The sequence below is a fragment of the Onychomys torridus genome, chromosome 3, assembly GCF_903995425.1.
Source record: "Onychomys torridus chromosome 3, mOncTor1.1, whole genome shotgun sequence".
Classification (NCBI taxonomy): Eukaryota; Metazoa; Chordata; class Mammalia; order Rodentia; family Cricetidae; genus Onychomys; species Onychomys torridus.
The window spans coordinates 39,780,320-39,793,055 of record NC_050445.1 but is presented as its reverse complement, the minus strand read 5'-3'; the positions used below and the strand labels follow the sequence as shown (position 1 = coordinate 39,793,055).

The window sequence follows — 12,736 nt, the reverse complement described above, 5'->3', positions numbered from 1 at the left end:
ACAAACAATAGGAAGTAGTCTAGATAACAACGACCACATTCCCAAGAGATGGGGCATGGATGACTTTTGGTTATTCAATGGATTATGAATGTTCGTCATTGTTTGTAGGGGGGTGGTTACAAGTTGCTATTGGTCATAGTTAAAAAAAAAAAAAAGAGCTAGACAGGAGTTAAATTCAAAGTTCTTTCTAAAAGAAAAAAGGGCCTGGATGGACAGGTGTCTTCATGACGGGTAAGGTGACCTGCTGATGTCCCATGCAACCTAAGTCAGAAGCTTATTTTTTTAGTAAAAGGGGGGACCTGTAGGGCCCTGGCCCCCTGTTTTGGGTAACTGTTGCCCTGCTTGCTGACCTTGACCTTGATATCCTCCCTATGCTAATTCCCTGTGAGATTCCACCTCCTGAATGCTTAAGGGAAGTTCCTTGTCTGTGTATCCTGCATATGGGGCCTTTAACAGGTTAGGTGCAAGATTGTAAAACATTGGAAGCAAACTTCTGCCCCCCCCACCCGTTCTCCCATTGTGCTGTAAGCCTGTATTTAAGACCTCCTCCCTCTTCCTTCAATAAACAGCATTCCGCATTCAAAAAAAAAAGGAGAGAAAGAAATTGAAGACAGCGATGCTCTAAAACAGGAAGTGGTGATGGTGTCATGGGCCTATCAGGATGCTAGACTAATGTCTATCAAATTCTGCAAACAGGAAAATTGTATACTATGTGAATTATCTGTCAATAAAGATCTTAAAAAAAAAAAAAGCAAAGAAAAAATGGGGTATGATATAGGAATGATAGGAAAAAGGATAGATTATTGAATCTACTTTAATCCAAAAACAAAATCTCAAAATATTTTACATTGGTATGGATTTTGGTTTATTGATACAAATTTAAAGTTATTTTTGCTATACTATATGTATGTTTCTAATCTTTATTTTATTTATTTATTATTTGTTTGCTTATTTGTTTATTTATTTTTGGGTTTTTTGAGACAGGGTTTCTCTGTGTAGCTTTGCGCCTTTCCAGGAACTCACTCTGTAGACCAGGCTGGCTTTGAACTCAGAGATCTTCCTGGCCCTGCCTCCAGAGTGCTGGGATTAAAGGCGCATGTCATCACTGCCCGGCTGTATGTTTCTACTCTTGTTTGGGGTATTGTGCTTATGCATCTCATTTAAAATGTAATATATAATTAGAAATTAAAAGTTAGTAGTTAGTCATCTATAATAATATTAGGCATGTTTTCAAGGTCATATAGAGATATATTTAGATAGACAGATGGTCTTCAAACACTTCAAAGACATACAGAATATGGCATTTAATATGTTTAATAACCTAAGGCTTTTCATGACAGTGAGACATGTCTACTCCTGACAGCACCAATTTGCTTCAAAAGAGGATAATGGGCAATGAATAAACTGTATGGAGTTTGCTTTCTTTAATTGCAAAAGCTAGCCATTTGGGAAAAAAAAAACTGCCCTTGCCTCAACTGCTGACAATTTACTGTCCAAACTGGACCAGCAGGACACAAAAGAAAGCAACAGCCAAACTTTGCCAAGACAAGGTAGGACAGTCCTTCAAAATCCCCTGCTTCTCAAAAATGTCTGTCAGATATCCCAGACCTCTAGACCAAAGATGTATGTCCCAACGTTACAGAAGAACTTTAAGTAACTGTCCAGGAAGCCAGATGTCCTTGTCATTAGGTAACATTATACCCTTCTGGGGTCTTTGATGGAGTTAAAAACTAGTTATGATAAAAAGGTAAATTAGGTATAAAACTTTAGACTCACAAAGATAAGATAAATAATAGAATGTATTATCTAAATTTGCCAAATACAAATAGACTGGATATTGTAACTGTAATTCTTATTTGAAAACTGTTTTTGTTATATGTTATTTTACTACGTTAAAGTTAAAACCTTCCTTTTGTATTTAGACAGAGAGGGAAAGGCTGTAGAATAACCCTTCTGTACACAGTGAAAATGTGTTGCTCTCATTGTTAATAAAAAGCTGATAGGCCAATAGCTACACAGAATTTTCTGGGCAGAGAGAACACTGGGAAGAAGAAGGGCAGAATCTGGGGAGTCATGAGCCAGATGCAGAAGAAGTTCAAAGATGAAGTCAACAAGCCTCAAGGCAGCACAAAGATGAATAGAAATGGGTTAATTTAAGTTACAAGAGCTAGTTAAAAGAGCCTAAGCTGGGACTAGAGAGATGGCTCAGAGGTTAAGAGCACTGACTGCTCTTCCAGAGGTCCTGAGTTCAATTCCCAGTAACCACATGGTGGCTCACAACCATCTGTAATGAGATCTGGCACCCTCTTCTGTATACATAATAAATAAATCAACAACAACAACAAAAAGAGCCTAAGCTATCGGCCAAGCATTTATAATTAATAATAAGTCTCTCTGTGTGGTTACATAGGAGCGACTGCCGGTACATAGAGAAACTCCACCTAAGTATACCTTCCAAAGGAAGCCAAGGCAGAACATGGAGCTGTTTAATACAGCGGAAAAGCAGAGTTTAGAATCAGGTAAATCACAGTTAAGGCTTCTCTCTAATTCATGTTATGACCTCTGGAACTCACTATGTAGATCAGGCTGGTCTCCAACTCACAGAAATCCACCTGCCTCTGTCTCCTGATCTAATTCTTAATTTCCTTGTCTAAAACAACTGAGTTTATATTACCTACCTTGAACAGCCTTTGTGAAGATTCAAAAGACCACCTATACCTACACACATACACATACACATACACACACACACAGCTGGTAGGACAAACCTGGGATAAAAAGTTTAGTGATAAATAAATGCAAAGTCTTGAAAAGCATAAACAGGAAAACAAAAGCAACTTCAAAGACCAGGTTTTCACAAGAAAACGGCACTATTAGAAATGTGATGACCCAAGAGAAACAGAAAATCCTTAGAATGTGTACCTGGAGAAGGGCTGTCTGGCCAAAAACAGAACTTCTCATGGGCACTGCACAAGGACTTCTTGAGCTCAGCACATCGTTCCTTATCTGAAAGCCACAAGAGGTAGCAATTACTATACACTATACAGATTCAAAATCTGAGGAGCTGAGAGTCTTTAAGAGAACAAATCTAACCACACATACATTTAAATAATTAAGATACCTTTAAAAAGATGAAGACAATGGCAATTACATCTTTTTAATACTTATCACAAAAAAGTTTGAAATTAAGATCCTTTGTTGGTACAAAGGAAGTATGTTGTGCAACCTGGAAGGCAGGGCTTTCCAAAGCACGGGCCTTCAGAGTATCCTCTCTTTGCTCTGAAAGTCCAAATTTGGAATTAAAAGGTAAACATACTGCTGTCTATCTAGAAAGCACAAAATCAAGGCCACTCCATAGCAGAACAACTGAGGCTGGTAGGGAGAAGGCTATCACAACTTCACCTTGTCATATGTAACATGGCACATTTTTCACTCAGACAGATGGCCTAAGCTAGTACTCTACCACTGTGTTACCAGATCGTGTGTCTTTGACTGTGGAGAAAAATGTGATCTGTAACTATACTTACATCTGCCAAAGTCAAAAGCTGGTTGTAAACTGGCACAGAGAAAAGCCTGGCAGCTGGAGCACTTGAGCATATCACATTCAACTGTGACCCAGCCATATTTTGCACAGATAAGTGGAGACAGCTCAGGGGGCTTCCCTGCCCATTTCAACGAGTATTCATGTTAAGAAAAACCATGTATATGAAGACCAAGAACAATTAAAACTTGAACACATTTTAAACAAATCTACTTTTAATGAATACACTCATTAGAAGTAGATAGTAAAGACAATAACCTATACAATTCCCAGCACTCGGGAGGCAGAAGCGGGTGGATCTCTGAGTTCGAGGCCAGCCTGGTCTACAGAGCTAGTTTCAGGACAGCCAGGGCTACACAGAGAACCCCTGTCTCAAAAACCAAAAAAGAAAATGGCAAAGCCTTTTAATTTTGTGTGTGTATATGTGATGTGTGCACGCATATGTGTACTTGTTTGCATGTGCAGGGGCACACATGTGTTCACTTTATATACAGAGGCAGAAAGAAGGCTCTCTGAGCCTGTAGGTTGCCATTTTAGCTAGTCTGGCAGGGATGGAGAGATGGTTCAGCAGTTAGGAGCACTTGCTGCTTTTGCAGAGGACTTGGGTTCAGATTCCAATACTCACACAGTGGGTCAAAAACCATCTGTAACTCCAGTTCCAAGAGATCTTACATCCTCTGACCTCTGTGGACCCCAGGCACACATGTGATACATAAACATTCATGTTGGCTAGCTAGCTAGCTCTAGGGATCCTGTCTCTGCTTCCCACACGCTGGGATTACGTGTGGGCTGCCCTGTCCACTCAGCTTTTATGTGGGTTCTGGGATCCTAACTCTGGTCCTCATGCCTAAGCAGTAACTATTCCGGCCACTGAGTCTTGTTTTTGGGGTAGAGTTCACTCTGTAGCCTGGGCTGGCCTCAAACTCCTGAAAATCCTTCTGCTTTACCCTTCCAGTGCTAAGATTACAGGTGTGAGCCAACATTCCTGCCACTAAAGAGCACTCTTATTTTTATTTAAATTTTTGGAGATTCATTTATTTTGCATGTGTGTTTTGCCTACGTGAATGACTGTGCATCATGTGCATGCAGTTTCCACACAAGCCAGAAGAGGGCGAAAGCACCCCTGTAACTGGTGTTCTCACCAGTTGTGAACTGCTCCATGGGTCCTGGGAATCGAAAGCAGATCCTGGAATAGTGAGTGGTAAGGGCTCTTTACCGCTGAACCATCTCTACAGCCTCGCGAGCATTTTTAAAGCACGAACATGCTTTTCAGGACACTGGGCACAAGTAATAAGCAGGGAGGAAAAATTATGAACTTTTGTCTAGAAAGACTCAAATGTTTACTTTATAGCATGCCTATTATTCTAGCTACTAAAAAGGTTGGACAGAAGGGCAATTTGGGCCCATAAGGACAGAATCATCCTGCACAACATAGTAAGAGCCGATCTTGAAAAAATTATATGTATTTAGGCCGGGCAGTGGTGGGTCACGCCTTTAATCCTAATGCTCAGGAGGCAGAGGCAGGTGGATCTCTGAGTTCAGCCACCGAGAATCCGTCTTGGAAACACACAACACAAAGCTTCTTTTATTACTGGGACAACGACGACAGACATCACCTGCTTTCATTTAACCTGAGATGCGAGGGCCTGAGAGTGCCGCAGAAGCTCTCGCTCTGATGGACCTGAGACCAGGGACCACAAAGGCCCAACAGCCCTGGTCTATGTTCCTGATGTACCACGTCCAACCTACTTTCTAATACAATGGGGAAACAGAAAAGATTCTTAGCTATGCTCTACCCCAAGTTTAATTATGATGGACTACATGTATAAATTAGTACTATAAATACATTATTTGTATAAGGTGCTCACAGAGTCCAGAAAAGGGCATTGGATTCCCTGGAGCTGGAGTTGTGAGCAGCTGTGAGCCTCCAGTGTGGGTGCTGGGAACTGAACTTGGGCCTCCTGAAAGAGCAGTAAGCACTCTTAACCACTGAGCCACCTCTCTAGCCCCACTTTTAATTTTCTTTTTTGACAGGGTCTCACTATATATCCCAGACTGGTCTCCATGTGTGGTTTTCCTTCTCCAGTCTCTAAGTGCTGGAGTTACAGGTGTGCACCACCACACCCCATTTTAGTACATGTGGTTTAAGTAGCAGACAGCACCTCTCTCTCTCTCTCTCTCTCTCTCTCTCTCTCTCTCTTTCTCTCTCTCTCTCTCTCTCTCTGGTTTTTCAAGACAGGGTTTCTCTTTGTTACCCTGGCTGTCCTGGAACTTGCTCTATAGTCCAGGCTGGCCTCAAACACAGAGAATCCACCTGCCTCTGCCTCCTGAATGCTGGGATTAAAGGCATGTGCCACCATTGCCTGGCAGCAGATAGCATCATTAATTTTGTATCTAGGAAAATGTCCTTAAACATTTATTGATCCTGAATAGCGAAATATCTCTCTTTTTTTTTTAAAGCTGAGGATCGAACCCAGGGCCTTGGGCTTGCTAGGCAAACACTCTACCACTGAGCTAGACCCCCAACCCCACACCTTGTCTTAATAATCAGAATATGGCCTTTCCGGCGGAGACGACCTCCCTAAGAGAACATGCCTCTTTCATCCCTCTCTAGAAGAGGAGAAGAGACACAAGAAAAAGCGCCTGGTGCAGAGCCCCATTCCTACTTTAGGAATGTGAAATGCCCAGGGTGCTGTGAGATCACCACAATCTTTGGTCATGCACAGACAGTGTGCATTGGCTACTCCACTGTCCTCTGTCAGACCACAGGTGGAGAAATGATGGGAGCCATAAGCCTAAGCGACCCTTGACACACGTGCTGCCATATTTGGGCTTCTCTCTTCTTTTCTCAGATCTAGGCCTTGCTTAAGTCTCCATAGCACCAGAACCTCTTCCCACAGATACCAGAACCTCTTCTCAGTTATCAGGTGAATGAGCTGCAGTTAAGCAATTAGGCAGTTAGACAAGGGTAGACAGATAACCTTCAGAGCAACATTTCCTGCTGGCTTAACAGCCCATGATTAAGTCCCTTCCTGCTTGCAGCCCCCATAATTAAGTCTCTTCCTGCTTGCAGCCCCCATAATTAAGTCCCTTCCTACTCACAACCCCCTCTGCCTACCTATCTATGCCTTGAGAGAAAAATAAAATTCTGGAGCTTGATTAGACATCCTGTCTTGCTCTCATTCTTCGTGTCTCTTGTCCCTCTCATTCCCCGGCCCTCCCTTTAGGTCCCTGTTGAAGACCCCGCTGGCCAGGGCAGAGAAGCAAGGCTGACAGAAGGATGTTCTCCAGGAGGAAGCAGCACTGAAGAGCACCTGATTCAAGAAGAGTGGGAACCATCCCAATTAGCACATTTTGGATATTTAAAAAAAAAAAAATCAGAATATGGTAAAAGGGATGGGCTGTCTTTTGAGATCAAGTCACAAAAATGAGTGTGGGGCCAGTGAGACGGCTCAGTGGGTAAAAGTGCTTGCCACTAAACTTAATCATCTGAGTTTTATCTCTGGGACTCACATGATGAAATGAGAAGAGACTCCCACAAGTTGTCCTCTGACCTCCAAATGTACACCATGGCACACAGACATTCACAAACATACACATGTCTCTACAAACTAAATTTTAAAAAGAGCTTTTAATGCCAGGCCTGGCGGCCTACATCTTTAATCCTAGTACTTGGGAGGCAGAGCCAGGAAGATCTCTGTGAGTGCAAGGCCAGCCTGATCTATAAAGTAAGTTCTAAAACAGCTAGAGCCACATAGCGAGACCCTATCTCAAAAACCAAACAAGACATTTCATAAGAAAATAATCTGGCTTTCATCTTGTTGTTTCACTTGTTCACTGTGATGGAAGCCAGCTGCTAAGTTGTGAACTGTTCCAATGGAGTCCCACGTAATAAGGCACCAAGGGAGGTTAATTCCCATTGGACAGCACAGGCCTGCAGCCCTCAGCCCTCAGTGGGATAGTAACAAGAAAGTAACCTGCTAATAATCATAAGTGAACTTGGACCCGGGGCCTCTCTTATCTCTCTTGCATTAGATGCCCTTCACTGATGCCTGTAAGGAAACCTGAACCTCTGCTACACTGCTGAGCACAGTGGTACACATTTGTAATCCCCACATCAGAGAGGCAAAGGCAGGAAGATCATGAGTTCAAAGCCAGCCAGGGCTATGTAACGTGTTCTGTGTCCACCTGACCATATAGGAAAAAAACCTGCCTGGAAAAAACCATATTGGGTTAGAGAGCTAAGAATACCTGCAGCTGCTCTTCTAGGGACCCAAGTTCGGTTCCTAGCACATACATCAAGTGCTCACAACTGCCTGTAACTCCTACTTTAGATCTGATACCTTCTTCTGGCCTCCTTGGGATTCCGCCTGCCTGTAGCATACACACAAGTAAATACATAAATTTAAAACAAAACAAAACAAAAAAAGGAAAAAAAAACCCTAAAACTAAAACTAGTTTGTGTCTGGATTCATAGTCCACAGGGTTTATGTGATAATAGTTGTTTAAAGCCACTAAATGTTAGAGCGATTTGTCACGCAACCGTGACTAACATACACCAGGGACCTAGAAACTGTCAAGACAGCAGTGTGCTTCCAATCAGATCACAGTCCTGGCTCCTCTACTTGCTGGCAGAACGTTCTGGGCTGGTCGGGTGGGCTGCTCTCGTGACCATTCTTCCTGCTCTGTTGTGTGTGTTTGTTCTTTTCTGTCATCTGTAAAATGAGTATAACAAGGCTGGGACTACAGCTCAGTGGAGTGTTTGCCGGGCATACACGAGGCCCTGGGTTCGATTCCCAGCACTGCCATCCACTGAAAACCAGTATGGCAGTAAAAGTACTTATGTCCACAGGACTGAGTTAAAGATCAAGGGTGAGAGCACACATGCAAACATGCTACACAGACAGATGCATCAGTAGCCACCCTTCTCTCAGGATTTCATGTTGTCTTGTTCTTCTGTAAAGAGAAAAGGTCAGCTGGGCACAGTGGCTCCCATGTATCTGCCCAGCAGACAGAAGAACTATGAAGCTGATCTTGGAATGCAAGTTCCAGACCCTGTCTCAAAAACAAAACACACAAACCAAAAGATTTGATTTATCCCTCAAATGATCATTTAAGCAATAACATATTGCTGTGGGATATCTTTCTGTATGCTATGAATATGTGTTGCTCTGATTGGTTTGATAAATAAAGCTGTTTGGCCTATGGCAAGGCAGCTTAGAGGCAGGTGAGAAATCCAGAAAGATATACGGAGAGAAGAAAGGCAGAGGAGAAAAATGCAAGCCCGCCGCCCAAGAAGCAACATGTAATGGGGATGCAGGTAAAGCTATGGAGCATGTGGTGATACATAGATTAAGTTATGGGTTAATTTAAGATATAAGAGCTAGCTAGCAAGAGGCTTGCCATGGACCATACAGTTCATAATTAATATGAGCCTCTGTGTGTTTACTTGGGTCTGGGTGGCTGTGGGACCTGGCAGGACACAGGAAAACTTCCAGCAACTTTCATAGAAAAGTTCTTACCAATACTGATTCTTTGGTTTAAAGTATCAGAATAAGGGGGGCTGGAGAGATGACTCAGCAGTTAAGAGCATTGGCTGCTCTTCCAGAGGGTTCCAGTTCAATTCCCAGCATGTGGTGGGTAACAACCATCTGTAACTCCATTCCAGGGGATGGAATGATGCCCTCTTCTGGACTCTGTGGGCACTGAACACATGTGATTCACTTCTAGGCAAAATACTCACACACATAAAGTAAGAACAAAAGATCAGAGTAAGCAGAATAGGACTCCAGAGTAACAATTCTGCTGCAGGTTCCCCCTTACATGAACTGAAAAGGATATAGAAAAGGTTTCCACTCTGTGAAAAAAGGCTTCTTTGCTTGTAGATTCCAATGGGGGCTGTTCTGCTTGAGGTGATCCATTGACTGACTGGAATGTGGCCGATGTGTCCTTTCTGAAGCCAAGTAATAGAAGTGTTAGTGACCTTCTCTGTATTACTCTGCTTAAATCTACACATATCACAGATCAAACCCAAACTAGATTTTAAGTTTCTAAGTCATTTCAACTGTCACCCTTTCAGTCAGTCCATTCCTCTGCTTAATATACCGTTTCTCCATAATACTTATTAAATAGACTCTAAAGTCTTCAGTCTGGCAGTCACAATAATTTAAAGTTTAGCCAGATTCTCCTAGCTCATTCACAGTTCTCAAATAATTTTTTTTCTTTTTTTGGTTTTTCAAGACAGGGTTTCTCTGTGTAGCTTTGCGCCTTTCCTGGAACTCATTTGGTAGCCCAGAGATCCGCCTGGCTCTGCCTCCCAAGTGCTGGGATTAAAGGAGTGTGCCACCACAGCCCTGCTCAAATAATATTTTTGATAACCCTAGAAAATATCAAGTATTGAATAATAATACAATTTAAACCACCTCAGAAAATAATCTTTTTTTTTGGGGGGGGGGTTGGTTTTTCGAGACAGGGTTTCTCTGTGCAGCTTTGTGCCTTTCCTGGATCTTGCTCTGTAGCCCAGGCTGGCCTCAAACTCACAAAGATCCGCCTGCCTCTGCCTCCTGAGTGCTGGGATTAAAGGCATGTGCCACCACACCCGGCTCTTTTTCTTTTTTGAGACAGAGACTCACTCTGTAACCCAGGCTGGCCTGGAATTCACAGCAATCCTCCTGCTTCAGCCTCTCAAGTGTTGGGGTTACTACTGTGTATACACACGCATATGTGTGCATGTGTGATATATACATGAATGAATGTTCCTGGGCACTCATATGGGGGTCAAAGAACAACTTTGTAGAGTCAGATCTTTTCTTCCACTTTTATGTGGGTTCCGGGCTTGAATTCAGGTCACCAGGCTTATATGGCAAGCACCTTTACCTGATGAACCATTCTGCTAGCCCAGAAATTTAACTCTACATATGAGAAAGAATAACTTAGATATTGCTATCTATCTGGACCCTTGTTCTCCCTATCTCAATTAGGATATTCACGTCAAAGACAAGATCTATTTCAAGAAGAAACCAAACAAACCAGGCAGTGGTGGCACACGCCTTAGATCCCTATGCTCAGGAGGCAGAGGTAGGGAGATCTTTGTGAGGAGATCAGCCTGGTCTACAGAAGGCCAAGGCTATATAAAAAAATCTTGTTTGAAAAGCCCCCCCCCCCAAAAAAAAGAAAGAAACAAACCAAACATTTTCAGTTAAAGACATGCCAACAGCCTCCAATGTCCCTCCTGGGGACTAGAACCATTTGTTTGCTTGCTAATTTGTTTTACTTTTTTATACATGCATGCATGAGGTGTGAGTTTGGGGAATCAGTTCTTTCCTTCCACCTTTAGTGGGTTCTGGGGAGAGGTTTTCACAGTGAGTGCTTTATCTACTGAGCCCCCTTGACTAGCTCTGGTTTGGTTTAGAGACAGGGTCTCCTTTTGTAACAGAGGCTGGCCCTGGAACTCACTATATAACAAGCTGACCCAGAATTGACAACCTTCTTGCTTCAGGCTTTCCAAACATGGTATTACAAGTGTAAGCCACCATGCTTAGCTAAAAACCTCTTTCTCAATAAGATAACGCCAATAACTGTGACTTGGAAGAAATAAAATTATTCCAAGAATCTTCCTCAGAGATTTACAAAGAGCCTCAAGAAGATGGCGTTATGGGGGATCAGAAGATCCCTAAACCTAGATGGGAATTAAATAACGTTTATTTCATGGATCTCTGAGAAATATCTCATGGCTTCAAGTTCAAGGTTAAGAAAAGACAAACCCGGGGTTGGGGATTTAGCTCAGTGGTAGGCAAGAGCAAGGCCCTGGGTTCGGTCCTCAGCTCTGGGAAAAAAAAAAAAAAAAAAAGAACCCACTGTAGTCTAAGCAGTATCTGTGACTTTGTCACCAAGAGAAAAACTTTACTCACTTTAACTCTCTCTTACCCTCTCTTTCCTCCCCACACCTTTCTCTGACAGAGCCTCAAGTTGGCCTGAAACTTCAGAACCACCTCCCACAGGCTAAGAGCTGTGTGCCACCACTACCGGTTTAATGTGGTGCTAGGGATCAAACCCTGGGCTTAGTGCGCACCAGGCTAGCTATATTCCCGGCCCAGCATTAACTAATTAAGGAGGGAAATGGCATGTCATCACATAATTTCCCTTTACTATCTTGATAACTTCTTTAACCGTGTACTTGGCTTCATTTTTGATTCTGTGTAAATTTGCTTTATGCACTTAAGAGTGTTCTTCGGAAAAGGGGTTCCTAAGCTTCCCCAGACTCTGAGAATCCACCGCATGAACCCTAATTAATATTCAGGTTGTTTATTCAGCTAACAGTCTTCTCCCTCAGAACAGACTTCTAACAAAATTTCGCTAGTGATGCGGCCTCAGGTACATCCGGAGGCTATCAAAGCCAAGAAATGAGAGAAGCCCAGCTTCTTTCAGATTCCATGAAGAATTCAACCCCAGCCACCAAGTCACGCATTGAAGTTACCGTACGCTGCGTCCCCGCCCCTGCTCCGGGCCCCCGCCACTCCTCCAGCGCCCAAGCACAGCTTGGGGAACTCACGCTTCTGTGCCTCCCTCTTCCGGGACAATTCCCTCATTTATGAGCTGCCGAACTTTCTGGGGTGTCCCTTCAGGGGAACGAACAACTGCACCCCAAGTCTTTTCAATACCGGCGGCAAACAGCTGCCCCTCACTGGTAGTCGCCATCTTGGTCCGTTCCTGAGTTGTGTCCCCACGCGTCGGAAGGCTCAGGAACTTCCGTTCTGGGTTAAGACCCGCCCCTCCGGCCTCTCAAAAGTACTGACCTCAGGTCCCACTCCTTCCTCGTTATCTAAAATGATTTAAGAGTGACTATAATGTTTAAGACTGAACGTAGGTTGTTTCTCTGATGAGTAAGCATATTTAGGTTAATAATTTTTTGTGTGTTTTGTTTTTTGTTTTCGAGGCAGGGTCTCTCTGTGCAGTCTTGGCTGGCCTGGAACTCGCGTCTGTAAATCAGGCTGGCCTCGAACTTACAGAACTCCACTTCCTGAATTTACAGAGATCCTGCCTGGGATTAAAGGTGTACGCCACCACAATAAACGATTTTGAAAGCGTTGTCTCTCCAGGTTTGGCAGGGATGAAGGACTCAATTGCAGCCTGCAAATAAGTCATACCAACTCTCTTAAATTTCATTGTTTTCTAAGTAAAGAAACGGCGATCCTT

The 12,736-nt window shown here is 43.1% G+C and overlaps 1 protein-coding gene across 1 annotated transcript in view; it reads right to left on the bottom strand.

Annotated features, from left to right (window-relative positions):
* Zc3hc1 (zinc finger C3HC-type containing 1) overlaps positions 1-12,252 on the bottom strand; it is a 32,420-nt gene extending 20,168 nt beyond the window's left edge. Inside the window, exons 1-4 of the mRNA XM_036182821.1 lie at positions 12,093-12,252; positions 9,383-9,494; positions 3,528-3,678; positions 2,923-3,006 (exon numbers count right to left, since the gene is read on the bottom strand). Coding sequence (XP_036038714.1) covers positions 2,923-3,006; positions 3,528-3,678; positions 9,383-9,494; positions 12,093-12,238 — 493 coding nt within the window. The 5' untranslated portion in view covers positions 12,239-12,252. The remainder of the gene's footprint in view (positions 1-2,922; positions 3,007-3,527; positions 3,679-9,382; positions 9,495-12,092) is intronic.
* Between the last annotated feature and the right edge of the window lie 484 nt (positions 12,253-12,736).